Source organism: Protomyctophum parallelum (genome assembly GCF_964188405.1).
Source record: "Protomyctophum parallelum genome assembly, chromosome: 1".
Taxonomy (NCBI): Eukaryota; Metazoa; Chordata; class Actinopteri; order Myctophiformes; family Myctophidae; genus Protomyctophum; species Protomyctophum parallelum.
The window spans coordinates 79,017,165-79,030,414 of NC_139697.1; the positions used below are offsets into that span (position 1 = coordinate 79,017,165).

General features: G+C 38.2%; 2 protein-coding genes across 2 annotated transcripts; both read left to right on the forward strand.

Annotated features, from left to right (window-relative positions):
- Positions 1 to 754: 754 nt before the first annotated feature.
- lim2.1 (lens intrinsic membrane protein 2.1) lies at positions 755 to 4,985 on the forward strand (the record flags this gene model as incomplete). Its single annotated transcript, XM_083784082.1, has 4 exons — positions 755 to 929; positions 1,502 to 1,651; positions 3,449 to 3,583; positions 4,924 to 4,985. The coding sequence occupies 4 exons, from the start codon at positions 755 to 757 to the stop codon at positions 4,983 to 4,985; spliced, it is 522 nt and encodes a 173-aa protein (XP_083640208.1).
- Positions 4,986 to 8,082: 3,097 nt separating this feature from the next.
- bsx (brain-specific homeobox) lies at positions 8,083 to 9,214 on the forward strand (the record flags this gene model as incomplete). Its single annotated transcript, XM_083759490.1, has 3 exons — positions 8,083 to 8,335; positions 8,668 to 8,858; positions 8,981 to 9,214. The coding sequence occupies 3 exons, from the start codon at positions 8,083 to 8,085 to the stop codon at positions 9,212 to 9,214; spliced, it is 678 nt and encodes a 225-aa protein (XP_083615616.1).
- Between the last annotated feature and the right edge of the window lie 4,036 nt (positions 9,215 to 13,250).

A 13,250-nucleotide genomic window follows, 5' to 3' on the forward strand; every position in this document is an offset into this window, starting at 1 on the left:
TTTTTTTCCCCAATGTTAGCAGCTAGAAAATAGGGTTGAGACTTCAGTCACATCAAAATGCAATCCCTAGAACTATTACTTGACAATGAAAAAGAAAAAGACATATAAAGCCTTTGAAGTGAAACTGAATGGAACATGTGTAATACTATTAGGCAGCCAGCCACCTATAGACCCATGAAGAGGCTTTGAACTGTGGTTTGTATGGAGAAACATAAGCAGCAAATCTTTTATATTGAAGGAGGCATGAGAATGAATGTGATCTCCCAGCAATTCAATGAATATTCTGTTTCACCATCTGTATCCTCCTTTAGAAATACTGAGCCAGAAGGATCTCCATTAAAAACAGGGAGGGGTCATAAGTTGCTGCATCCAGGTGGACTCATGAGCAATAGATGTATCAAGTATCAAAGCTGCTCTCCGGCCACTGGTTGAGCATTTTATCAGGGTTTTTCTTCTTCTTCTATAAAGTGCCCATGGAAATGCCACTCTTTGAGTGATCTCATGGAGAACAAAGTATGCCATGCGCACCCGAGCGACCCCACAGATCAATCCAGTGGCAATAATATGTTCATTACAACGCAATTACTGACACTTAGACCCTCTCTCCCTGAAGTGGGTGTGACGAGTGAGGGGGGCTGCCACTGACCCCTGGTTTTAACTGACCTTGTGTGTGTGTGTGTGTGTGTGTGTGTGTGTGTGTGTGTGTGTGTGTGTGTGTCTTTCTTCGTGCACATGCCTCCAGGACAGGTGCAGGATGTACAGCTTTATGGGCGGAGGGCTGTTCTGTGCAGGCGTGGGGAACATCCTCCTGATCGTTTCCACAGCAACCGATTACTGGATGCAGTACAGACAGTCCAGCAACTACATGCACCAGGGCCTGTGGCGTTACTGCATGCCGGGGAAATGCTTCCCGCACAATGACAGCATTGGTAAAGTCTAGAATGCACCATGCGCCTGCACACAGTAAACTCCTGCATGAGGAATTGATCCATTTGTCACTACGAGTGTACAAATGCAACCTTTTGCAACACTCACAGGACAAAGGATTTTTACCGTGCACGATGCAGGCTTGGTTTCCATTGCAACTTGTAAACCAATACTTGCATTTCCCATTCTTTATCAAAATGGTCTACTTACACTGGAGTTGAACCGGCTCATGATGACACAAATTATTCCCCCTGTGGTTACTTCGATTTAGGGATGAGACGATGTGAAAATTATATTATTGTGGCAAAACCTATTGTGATATTATCGCGTTACTAAAAATATGCTTAAAACTTAAAATGACACTTTTGTTAACCACTTGAACCCCCAGCATCCCTATTCGGGGGGAATGTTCGGCAAAAATATAATGGTGAATCAATTTGTGTAGAGTGAAATAAGAGCGTATGACATCACAAGGACAATTTCATGATAAATTAAAATATGATTATTGTGCGCGTTTTTTATCACGATAATAACTACCAACTTATATTGACCTGACCTTTGACCCTGTCCCCAGCCCACCTCGACGCTACCCGCGCCCTTATGATCCTCTCCCTGCTGGCATGTTTCCTTGGCATCATCATCGGCATCATGGCCTTCATACACTACTCGTCCTTCGACAGATTTGACAAAACCTTTGCTGCAGGCATATTGTTTTTCATCTCATGTAAGTTGCAGTCCATTCTGTTTTCACGTGGTGGTTGCTGTGGTGTGTTCTCTGTATATTACATTATCAGTCCATATGAAAATAATAATACTAATAACAATAACTTTGTTTGGTTTTTTTGTGCATTTACACTGGCATTTTGTTAATGGAAATGTTGCATTATATTTCTACAGTCTAATCACAGCCATCCAACCACATCATGAAAACATTATTTGATTCCACAATGAAGCAGGGATGTCTAGTGCCTTCACAAAAGGACTGAATCTATGAAAGAAGAAGGGTTATGGTTTCATTATCCTCTTGTATGAAGCAGACATCAGCTTCTGGTTGTCTTTATAATTAGACTAATATAGGAAAAACTGGACACCCTGCATTTCTCCTGCTGGCAATTCAACAAAGCTGTTATTTGATAATCAACTACTACTGACTAGGTGGTTTCCCTGGATAATAAATATTGTCCTGTGTATAGAGCATGTAAAGTAGACTAATATGACACTTTGGAGTCTTTTCACCATTTACTTCCATACTACTTCCTGTAACCAAGACATTGCCTTGCCTAGATAAGAAACAACCAAATTTACAATTTAGGCATTTAGCAGATGCTCTTAATCCACAGCGATTTACAGTCTAGAAAGAACACATGGTAATACATCAAATATACATAAAAATAGTCTTCAAGAATACTACGTAAACTAAGAACCTAACAGTGGAATATCTATATAATGAACCTATGCTACTTTACAAAAGTTAAGCCTTTTCATACGCATGTAAGGTTGTCGAGGCTATGGCAAGTGCTACGGGCTAAGATGGAGTCTGAAGAGGTGGGTTTTCACTTCAGACTACGGCGGAAGATTGGGAGTGCATTCCATAGTTTTGGAGCCAGAAGGGAAAAGAGTTTTGGATGTGTGGAGCATTGTCCCAGCGTTTTTAGTGAATGTACTTCCAGCTTCCCTGCGTTGGCTGATCTGAGTGCGTGGGAGGGTTAGGGCCGATTCATACTCCTATTTTACCGCTGTTTCGGCACTGTAGTGCCAAAATGATTTCGGCTCGTCAGAAATTTTCAGTAGCACCGAAGAGCCGACATTAGGACGGTACCCGCCACCCCGAACCTCAAATGACGTCACATTGTAGGCTCAACTCCCCTGGGAATCGATATTAATCCAAATATCTCCACCAAAAAGCTTTCCAGTTGGCAAATCTGCAATTAGTTTTCTAAGAACACAACAAAATGGGGCGGACCCACAGGAACGCACCCAGGGCGAGCCGCCCCGTGTCCGAGTTATGTGCGTGTGTGTTAGGTGGTGAAAAACAACCATGCTGTTTTCGTGCTCAGACGCACCCACCCACCCAGCCACCCACCCACCCAGCCACACACATAGCTCCGTAAGGGAGTGGTTGCACCACTCAAAAAATAAGTGGAACAGATTATATGCACCCTAGCATTTGGGGATTTTCTTAAAATGTCAGAAGTTCTAGTAAGCTTACATGAGTGCTAGACTTTGGGACACAGAGTCTTACATAAACTAGCTTATAAATCTATATTGTGCCAATTAAATTGTAAATTGTAAATGGCCCATCCATGTTTAATATAGTGACTGAACTCATTAGCACTTCCAGTAAAATATTCTACCAAACCACACTAACATATTTCTGTTACTAGTAAGTACATGGTAGCAGCTGAATGAGGTGGTCCTTCTGCACATGAAAACTATATCACTGAAACCCATTAATCAATGAACGTCTACTTATATTATATAATGCTACTGTAAGTAACCTTTTGTCATTGTCCTTCCTCAGGCTTTTTAGTGTTTCTAGCAATGGCTGTGTACACGGGTGTGACAATTAGTTACTATGGGAAGCGCTATGGAAACTGGAGGTTTTCCTGGTCCTATATCATTGGCTGGGTGTCAGTGGTGCTCACCTTCTTTTCAGGTAAACATGAACACAGGCCATCTCCTACTCAACTCAATGTATCAATATTATACAATATGAATTATGTTAAGTGATGCTGGTGATATCAGTGTTTTCATTCACTGTCGTTTTCAACACACACCAAACATACCCAGCATATCGTATTGCAGTGGTGGAAAAAGTACTCACATAGTATAACTATCAATACTGCCATACAGAAATGTACTTGAGTAAAAGACTCAAAGTACAAAAGTATTGGCTTCAAAATAAATGTACTTAAAGTACCAAAAGTAAAAGTACTCATTGTGTGGAATGTCCCATTTCAAGTTTAAATGGCCAAAATGTATATACCTAGAGCTGAAGTGGTTAATGTATGTTTTGTAATAATAATCAAATTCTACTAGTAACTAAAGATGTCAAATAAATGTAGTGGAGTTAAAAGTACAATATTTGGATCCAAGATAGAAGTAAAAGTAGAAGTAAAAGTATTTGAAATTTGAATTATACTCAAGTAAAGTACAAATACCTCAAAATACGAGCAACTTGTGTTTGATGATTACCTTTAAATGTCTTCATGGCCTTCAGTTGTGGAGCTGTTGTCTCTGGTTGTGTTCTTTATACTGCATCTGAATACAGAGTCATAATCAGTTGTGGAAGATATACTTCGTTCACTTCAGTCCACTACAATTATAAGCCTCATCATGAATATTTCATATTTAATTTCATCATGAAGATTTCACTCAACAGTCATATCATATTCAGTTAGAAATGTCAAATATAAGTCTGTCTGATGTGCAGGCTACAATTAGGCTAACATAACAACAAACGTGATGGTAAATACTTGACTGAATATGGACTGCAAGCTGCAATATATTATGTATGCATAGTAGACTACTTACTGTTCGTGACGTGTTGTCCGCAGAAGAAAACATACACATATCAAAATAATACAAAACATCAGAGGACGTGTGTGTTCAATTCAGTTTGGTGGCCACCCACCATCTTGGATTCATAATCACGGCGGGGCTTGGAAACCAGGAAGTGACGCATGCTCGCATGTGTATTGTGTAATGTGTATGTGAGCCATGATGTGAGCTAATTTCGAATTACTAAATCAATTTTAAATAGGCAAACATAAGTTTCCTGCTTGCAATAACAGTATACCTTAATACACGGCAACCAAACATATCGGTAGAGTAAACAGGTGTTACCAATAATGGCTACTATAATTGGACACTACGTGAGCCATTGGCAGGCCATACGTTACTGTGCTGCTAAACGTTCCAAACCCCACCGAATTGATACTGGACCTACTGGTTAAATGGATTGACCAGATATATAACTTGTCTTTTTTATTCTAGGTATATTCTATATGTGTGCCTATCGGATGCATGAATGCCCCAGAAGCTCTAATTCTCATTAGAAGACCTGAAGCATGGATTATTGGACCTGCATCAGAACTGTGTGCTGAACATGTCCACCAACATGGACCCAAAGTTATACCTCCTTAATTGATAACAATAAAAAAGATTATGCAATTGGAAATTGGGGAATGTGTCATGTGTCATGCTTTGTTCATAACGTTGCTTTTTAAGAACTCGCCTACACGTATTTACTACATCCAGTTGTATTATCAGTAACCTACAAGCAGCTAAACTATTCATATAAACTATTCAAAATATTCAGGCCATAAAATATGAAAGCTTAGCTCATCATATTTTTATATCACACCGCTTTTTGTAAGCTATAGGCTAGCTATATCACACCGCTCTCAGTGAGACTGAGACGTTCTCCCCATGCCCAAACCAAATAATATCCCAAATTGTATAATTTTGCCTATATTGAATAATACCATGGGATTGTAGGCCTATGTGTAATATTTATATAATTGCTTTATAGGCCTACTGGAAAAATAAATCGATGGTCTGACCAAATCCTGGAATAGCCAACCATTTGTATTGACATTATTTCCGATTGTTAACGGGACACGGAATTTCGTTTAAACTGAAAAACATTTGACTCCGAATCGTATCAAGGCCTAACGATACAAAATAGATCACTCCAATCGCTTGGCTAATTAGAGAGACGATGCAACTTAATTCAAGTTAAGAACGAAATATAGCATGATTGGAGCAATGCACCTGCACCATATGTGTCCTATTCAATATTAATTATTCAATAATAGTATGATTAAATTATATTATATTATATTATATTATATTATATTATATTATATTATATTATATTATATTATATTATATTATATTATATTATATTATATTATATTATATTATATTATATTATATTATATTATGCATGAGAGTTCGTGAAAGCGGAAGTTCTTAGTATTTTCTGCGGCATATTTAATAGGCCATGCATCTAAATGTTCCAACCATAGCCTATAACCCAATAACCTATACATATTGTAGCTTCTTGTCATTATATCCATATACATTTAGGTTAGGCCTACTGTCAACATTCTAACTTTCACAAAACCCACCTGCCTATACTTTCCAAGCAATTGTGATCCTTAGATCTAGATAGGCCTATAGCCCAGTTCACTAGCAAGGGTGCTAGTTGAAAACTAAGCCATATTACCAAATGCAGTGTTGCAACTGCAAGCCTCTTATCGAAATGTGCCACTTATACGGCTGACGCACTGCCACACCAGCTCAAAAATGTACTTGATGAAATGGCTAATAAAAGCCGCTTAACTGCACCTCAGGAGCGGATCCTATTGACTCTCCACGTAAAGACGATTTCATCACCATTTGTTCATTTGCTTTCTAATTTCCCTCTAAAGCAGCTTGTTATCCTGCCTGGTGGTGTGCTCTATAAAGAGAGACTGACGCACATGGTCACCGCGCTCCGCTTTGGGCAGTAACTCCAATTGTCAAAGAAACGAAGCTGCATACGGCAATTTTAGGGGTTTGTATATGAACTGACTATCAAGCCACTTTATACATCCTATAACACGGGATATGTTTCGGCCACAATGATTATTAGCCAGTCAAAGTCAAATCTGGAGCTATGCATATGGCCCATATGCACTATAGCTCCAGATTTTACCCATATGATATGGGTGAGGGTCATGTCTGCTTAACACTAATCAAACATACTTTTATATTCCTCTGACAAAAGTCGTTGTATTTCCGAGCATTTAATTAAAACTCATACAAATTTACATTTTGAGACAGATTCATGCAACATGGCCTTATATGCCCAGGCATAATTATGTATTTGGTGGACGCGGTGCAACAGCGGCGTGCGTAATTGATTCCGGTAATTAATTTGTTCTGCCTGATCAAATGGAAATCCTGTCCTCGAGCAGCAGAAGGATTGCAACTTCCGCTCTAACATCTCACTTAATTGCCTAATAGCATTGCAGCAGGAATTCTGCCTACATTAAGACACTTTCACACATTAACCACCATGATTGGAAATGTGATGACAACACGATATCAACAAATTATATACTACGTATTCCGTCGCCTATAATGACACAGGAGCAGTACTTGTACTCTCCCAGATTTTAATACCAACAATTACAGCCAATTTAGGTGGAATTATTAGTGGCTCATAGCACAGTCCTCTCGTGGGAGCTGTGAAACAGGCTGACACTTCTAAAATGTCAAATGAAAGGGAAACGGTTGAAGACGTATAGTAGCCGATACATTTCTAGGGAATGTGAACTCGTTCAAATGGAATTGGAACACTGGAACTGATATGTGGGTTGTCTCATGCTTGAATTAAAATGCCCACCTGAAAATGTATATTCTGATTACTAAGGAGCTGGAGAGACGGGCAAGCATGGCCCCTGTTACTGAACAAACACTTATGATTGTTATAGCATACAGAACTTTACGTTTAACTTTTTAACATAAACTCACAGGTTAACACCATTAACTGATCAAATAGCAAAAAGTATTTCTGATCTGCACCAGCCTAAAATTATAACATTGTACAAAAGGCAAAAAAACTATTTTTGCAATGGTTTTCAATGGGAAAGGAGCGGAACGCCACGACAAACAAATTAAACAAAAAGTATTGTGCAAAACTAACTTCCACGCACCATAGGCCTAAAACCAAATAGCATAGGCTTATACACTCAATGTGCGCATAAAGAGAAAAAACTAAACTAAAGCAAGTTAGAGTGAACTACAGTTGTGAGCGGCTGCATGGCAGTGAGGTTTCAGCACCACGGCGAGCGACCCTCCCCTCTCTTATTATTACCCATATAAAATCACTACCGCCCGCCCCACCAGCGCGCCATTGGCTGATTACAAATCAATTTCACAATCTGCCATTCTCTTTGAATAAATAGTAATCTGTCTCCCACCGACTCCTAATACCGATGAACGCTGCACAATACTCCCACTCACTCACTGTTTATACGGGCTGCAGACAGTTTAAGCGGTCGCTGCTTTGGAAGACTGCACTTACAGACAGACATAGACTAAACAGATGCACGTTACTTTGAAGTTGGTTTAAAAAAACTTAATAAAATAATCATTATCATAATGAGTCTTTACACGTCTCCGGCGCCACAGCTGCAAACGCAGAGGTCGACGTCGTTCTTCATTGAGGATATCTTGTTGCACAAACCCAAGCCTTTGCGAGAAGTTTTCCACACACCGTTCACCACGTCCCTCGCTTCCAGAATGCCCATCCTGGAATATGGATATCCACTGATGCCAGCTCCGATATTGGCACCTCATCCACACCATCCTCTGCACAAACCGGACCACCATCATCAGTATTTCTTCTCATCTGGTAAGTAGGCTGCACTGCAGCATGTGCATGTTGACATCATTACCATTTTGTATAAAAAGTTGTCCGTTAGCGTATAACACAAAACAATTTTCAGTGACTAGGCCTATAAAGCCTATACAATCTCCAAAATGTGCGAAAGAACATTGACCGAATTTTTTGACTGGAATTTCCAGTAGGCCTATGCGCAACTGAATGTCTCTGAAATATGTAATGTATAGCTTATAAGCCAAATGTGTAAACCTATGGCCTATACGTGAATTAGGCTATACAATAGAGACAAGTTAAAAATAAGGGGGGAAAGATATTGTAAACTGATATATTCTATGTGACAGGCATGCAAATGCCGGCATTATTTCAGCATCACCCAGAGTTACCGGGCAAGCACTGCAGGCGCAGGAAGGCACGGACGGTCTTCTCTGACTCCCAGTTATCTGGTCTGGAGAAGAGATTTGAAATCCAGCGATACCTTTCTACACCAGAGAGAGTGGAGCTGGCAACGGCCTTAAGTCTTTCTGAAACACAGGTAACAAAAACCGACTAAATGCGATCAATCCGATGCTAAGCCGTTGCAAATCAAGTGCATTCAATACTTTTTCCAAAATAGACAAGTGGATTAAATTATTCTATTTTCTTTTAAATGCGCAGGTGAAAACGTGGTTTCAAAACAGACGGATGAAGCATAAAAAACAGCTGAGAAAAGCGCAGGACGTGCGGAAAAATCCAAGTGAACTGGACAGGTCAGACAACTGCGAGAGTGAGAGTGAAATTAATGACAAAAACAGTGATCAAAAAAGCGGACTGGACCCTGACTTATACATGGAAAACGAGGACGATGTCGACATTGAAGATGACATTTGCTCTCCAGAACATTTACTATAGTAGGTAAATAAAAAATAAAATAAAAAAGCTGTTTTATAAACTGAATTACCCTGTCTAAATGTTGGCCTTTTTAATCTACCCAGAGACGAAATATTGACACACAAAAATATTACATAAAAAAGTATTATCATGTCAATATTTATTCAAGCATTTTTTAAAGGTTTTTGCCTTTCTCTGACTTATAGTTGTAAATTTGTTGTGCTTGGCTAACGAAAAATAATAATATATCCAACATTATCACTATTATAATCGCTGAATGTTGCAAAACAAATGTTTATTTTGACAACATGTAAGAAATAGTGTTAAAACGAGTAATTTATACTGTAAAGCTATTTGGTTTGTAAGGTAAATGTTTCATTATTATACCCCATTATATTTGCACTTTATCAGTCAAAACCTTGCATTTATATATTCAGTGTAGATGGTTATTTATTTACAATTATAGAACCATTTCATATTTTCTTTAGGGGACAGTAGGCTAATTCTGATGTGTGTTAGCTTTAGTGAATCCATTTTGTACAATTAACCACACACGAATTCCATGTACATGTTTGTCTACTATACTCAATTTAACCAATTGTTCAATTGTACCATACCTATATATTATTAAAAAAAAAGAAATATCTTGTTTTCTATTGTCGATTTAATCGGATAGCTCCACCGCAGGTGAATTAATTGACCAATGAGCGCCTAAAAGAAATGATCACATAAAACCATATATAGGCTATATCATAATATCAATAATAATATTGAATCATATGTGACATATGTCTGATTATGTTTACCACATCATCTGGCACTTTGGTGCCCATATGGCCACCTGCGTTACGCACAGTCTCTGCACTCTGCAGCATGGCGTCCTGTTGCGCGAAGCCAAGTCTGGGTTTAAGTGGTTTATAGTTCATAATAAACCAAAGAAGAATCTGTAAATCACTAGACATTCGGTTAATTCTGTAATATCATAAATACTGTAATATCTAAAAAAAAAAAAAACGTAAGGCATTTATAGGCTATAAGGTATATAGGCTATAGGCTATATTCATGGTTATTGTTAATGTTCAGTATTCAATCAAATATAAAATGATGAGGGGTAACTTTTAATAACGAGCATATAGAGATTACGGAGACATTTGATGAAGAATAAATAAAAATGAATACCATTTTTATCCCGGGAAATAATTTCTTAGTCATCGATGGGGAATCCATCATTCTCACGATAATATATTTTTTTAATGTTGTTTAAAAACAATCTGCCTAACGACGATGTCACATGGTGAACTGCCCACTTCCCTCCTCTGAGACGCTGAATGAGAAGAACTATTTCATCATGAACATTAGTGAGGACCAAATATGAACATAGGTTGAAAAGTGGAGAAGTGGTCATAGTGTCTGATAACAGTGTCAGTGACTAAATATGGGGAATTATAATCTGCATCTTATTTTGTTTAGCAGAAAAGAAACCTTTAACCCAATGCTTAAGGTATACGTTTTTGCTAGATTGTATAATAATAATAATAATAATAATACATAAATAATTGTTATAAAACAAGATTTGCAGTAATAATCTCTTCTGATTTGATTTAAAAGATCAAATGTGGCTTTTCCCATTTCATTAAGTCACATAATAGTCATATTATTAATGTTGTATTGTCTCAAAGCACAATATTTTGCCATATAACAAACCAGGAAATTCAGTAACCATGTGTCTAATTTCAGGTTAGATGATTGTGAAGAAGCAGTTGACTGCATCCTGTGCCATCTATCAACTTAATTGTGGAAAAACCACAAATAAATTGAAAATACACACAGGAAATACTGCAAAGATGACTGGTATTGGCATTTTACTGCAATTCCTAATGTTAGAACTAAAAGCAACGCTAAAAATTCTAATGCCTTTGGAGCACTCTGGTACATTATTAGATTTGGTAGAAGAACATTGTGAGGAGAAAAAAGGTTATAAGGAAGTTTGAGAAAGTATCAGTGGACAGGGGCAACATTTAATTGACTAATTAAGTTGACAATTAAATGGAAAGAATTAAAGGGATATTTCACTTCCCAAAAAACTTTTGGTGATTTTATCATCTACTCAGGCTTATGTGAACACGCCAGACAGTTTTTAAGTTGCTTGATTCAGTATTTAGATATTTTATATTAATTTTAGCTGCCCGCCCCCTTCCTATACCCATTGTAACTTAAAACTCCATTTTAACCATGATAGATTCATCAAAATACTCGTCCTTTTTTCTGGTGATTATTGTCCTTCTAATACATGAGGGGCCGTGTTTTTTCATTTATTCTTTTCGTTTATTTTTAATAAATATTTTTGGGTTTTTTTAGTCTTCTCCGTCCTCCTCAGAGGAGGTTCTTTTTCAAAACAATTATTAAAAATAAATGAAAAAAGTAATAAAAAAACACAGCCCCCTCATGTATTATAGAAGAACAATATCAGTCACCAGAAAAAAGTATGGGTGCTTTCAGTTAATCTATATGGATGGTTAAAATGGAGTTTGAAGTTACAATGGGCTTTAAAGGGGTGGGGCAGCTAAAATGGATATAAATACTGAATCGAGCAACTTAAAAACTGTCTGGGGTGTTCACATAATCTTGTGTAGACGATAAAATGATGACGTTTTTTTTTAAGGTGAAATATCCTATAGTGTCCAAAGTTATATTTTAGTATGTTTGAAAGCAACATTCTACACAAGATAAATGAGGGTTTCAGTTCTGAGAATGTGTTGGTATTTGGAGTGTTAATCACATTCAAACACAATCAAATTCAGAACTATTTATTTTAGTTTCTATTATCAAGTTTAAAATATTGACAATTTATTATAGCTATATTCTTTTAACGTAGTCGTAATCACAGTTTCATGTAAATTCCATGGATTGAGGATTTATAACAATCATACTCTTTCCCTGGTTTCCCATTATTTATGGCATATAGTAGCCTATATGGCTACAGTAAGTTACCATGACCCACAAAGTATGAGGAAATAATTAACCTTCGCTCTCAAAATGACACACACAGCGAGCACACACGGACACGGACACACGCACACACACACACTGAGACGTGCATATCCGCGGATATCCCAAGCCGTGCATATCCACGGTTTCCCAAGCCGTGCATGCTTATTCCCACTATAGGCTGAGGAAGAAATGCCACTTGACAGTTTTCAAATCAGCCTCATGGTGGTGCCTACAACAGGCCAAGTTGCGTCTCTCACACACACACACACACACACACACACACACACACACACACACACACACACACACACACACACACACACACACACACGGCCCTATATCTGTGTGCATTTTTGGACATTAATCTGCAAACCCTTTCCTTCTCCAAAGAGCATAAGGTGTGTTCTTCTGCCCATTTTGAATAGCAGCAATTCATGTAATTTCAAGACATAATTCTAATTGAATGTGTGTGTGTGTGTGTGTGTGTGTGTGTGTGTGTGTGTGTGTGTGTGGGGGGGGGGGGGGGGGGGGGGTATTCTCTACAGGGAATAGGCCATGCAGAAGGTGATCAATTAAAAGATTAAGCATTTTGCAACACATGGACGCATCTGCATTTGAGCCTAATAGCAGGGCCATCAGCTCATTTTCAGGCAGTCTGCCGCCTGCGCTGAAAGCCTGCTTCTCACATCAAAGTGTATGCATCTGCCTTAGCTTTCCAATGGGCAGAAAGGGATGCTAATTTAAGCCCCTTTATGTACAGCAGTGAAAGACTCCTTCAATTAACTAGATTTCAATGGCAAAAAAAACAGGAGGTAGGCTACAGCAAAAAAAAAAAATGCAAAGAGATAGACAGCGTTTCTCATTAAATCAAATAAGACTCCATCATTTATTTCTCCCTACGCATCTGAGGACTTATCACCAAAACACATGGCTTCAAAGAGCCTATGATGGGTTAAATAGAGACTATAATCTAATTACAATATTATACAGAGGTAAATAGTGCTTTGATAATGATCTGAGGGTTGTATTAGTGGGGGGGGGGGGGGGGGGGGGGGGCAACCACTTT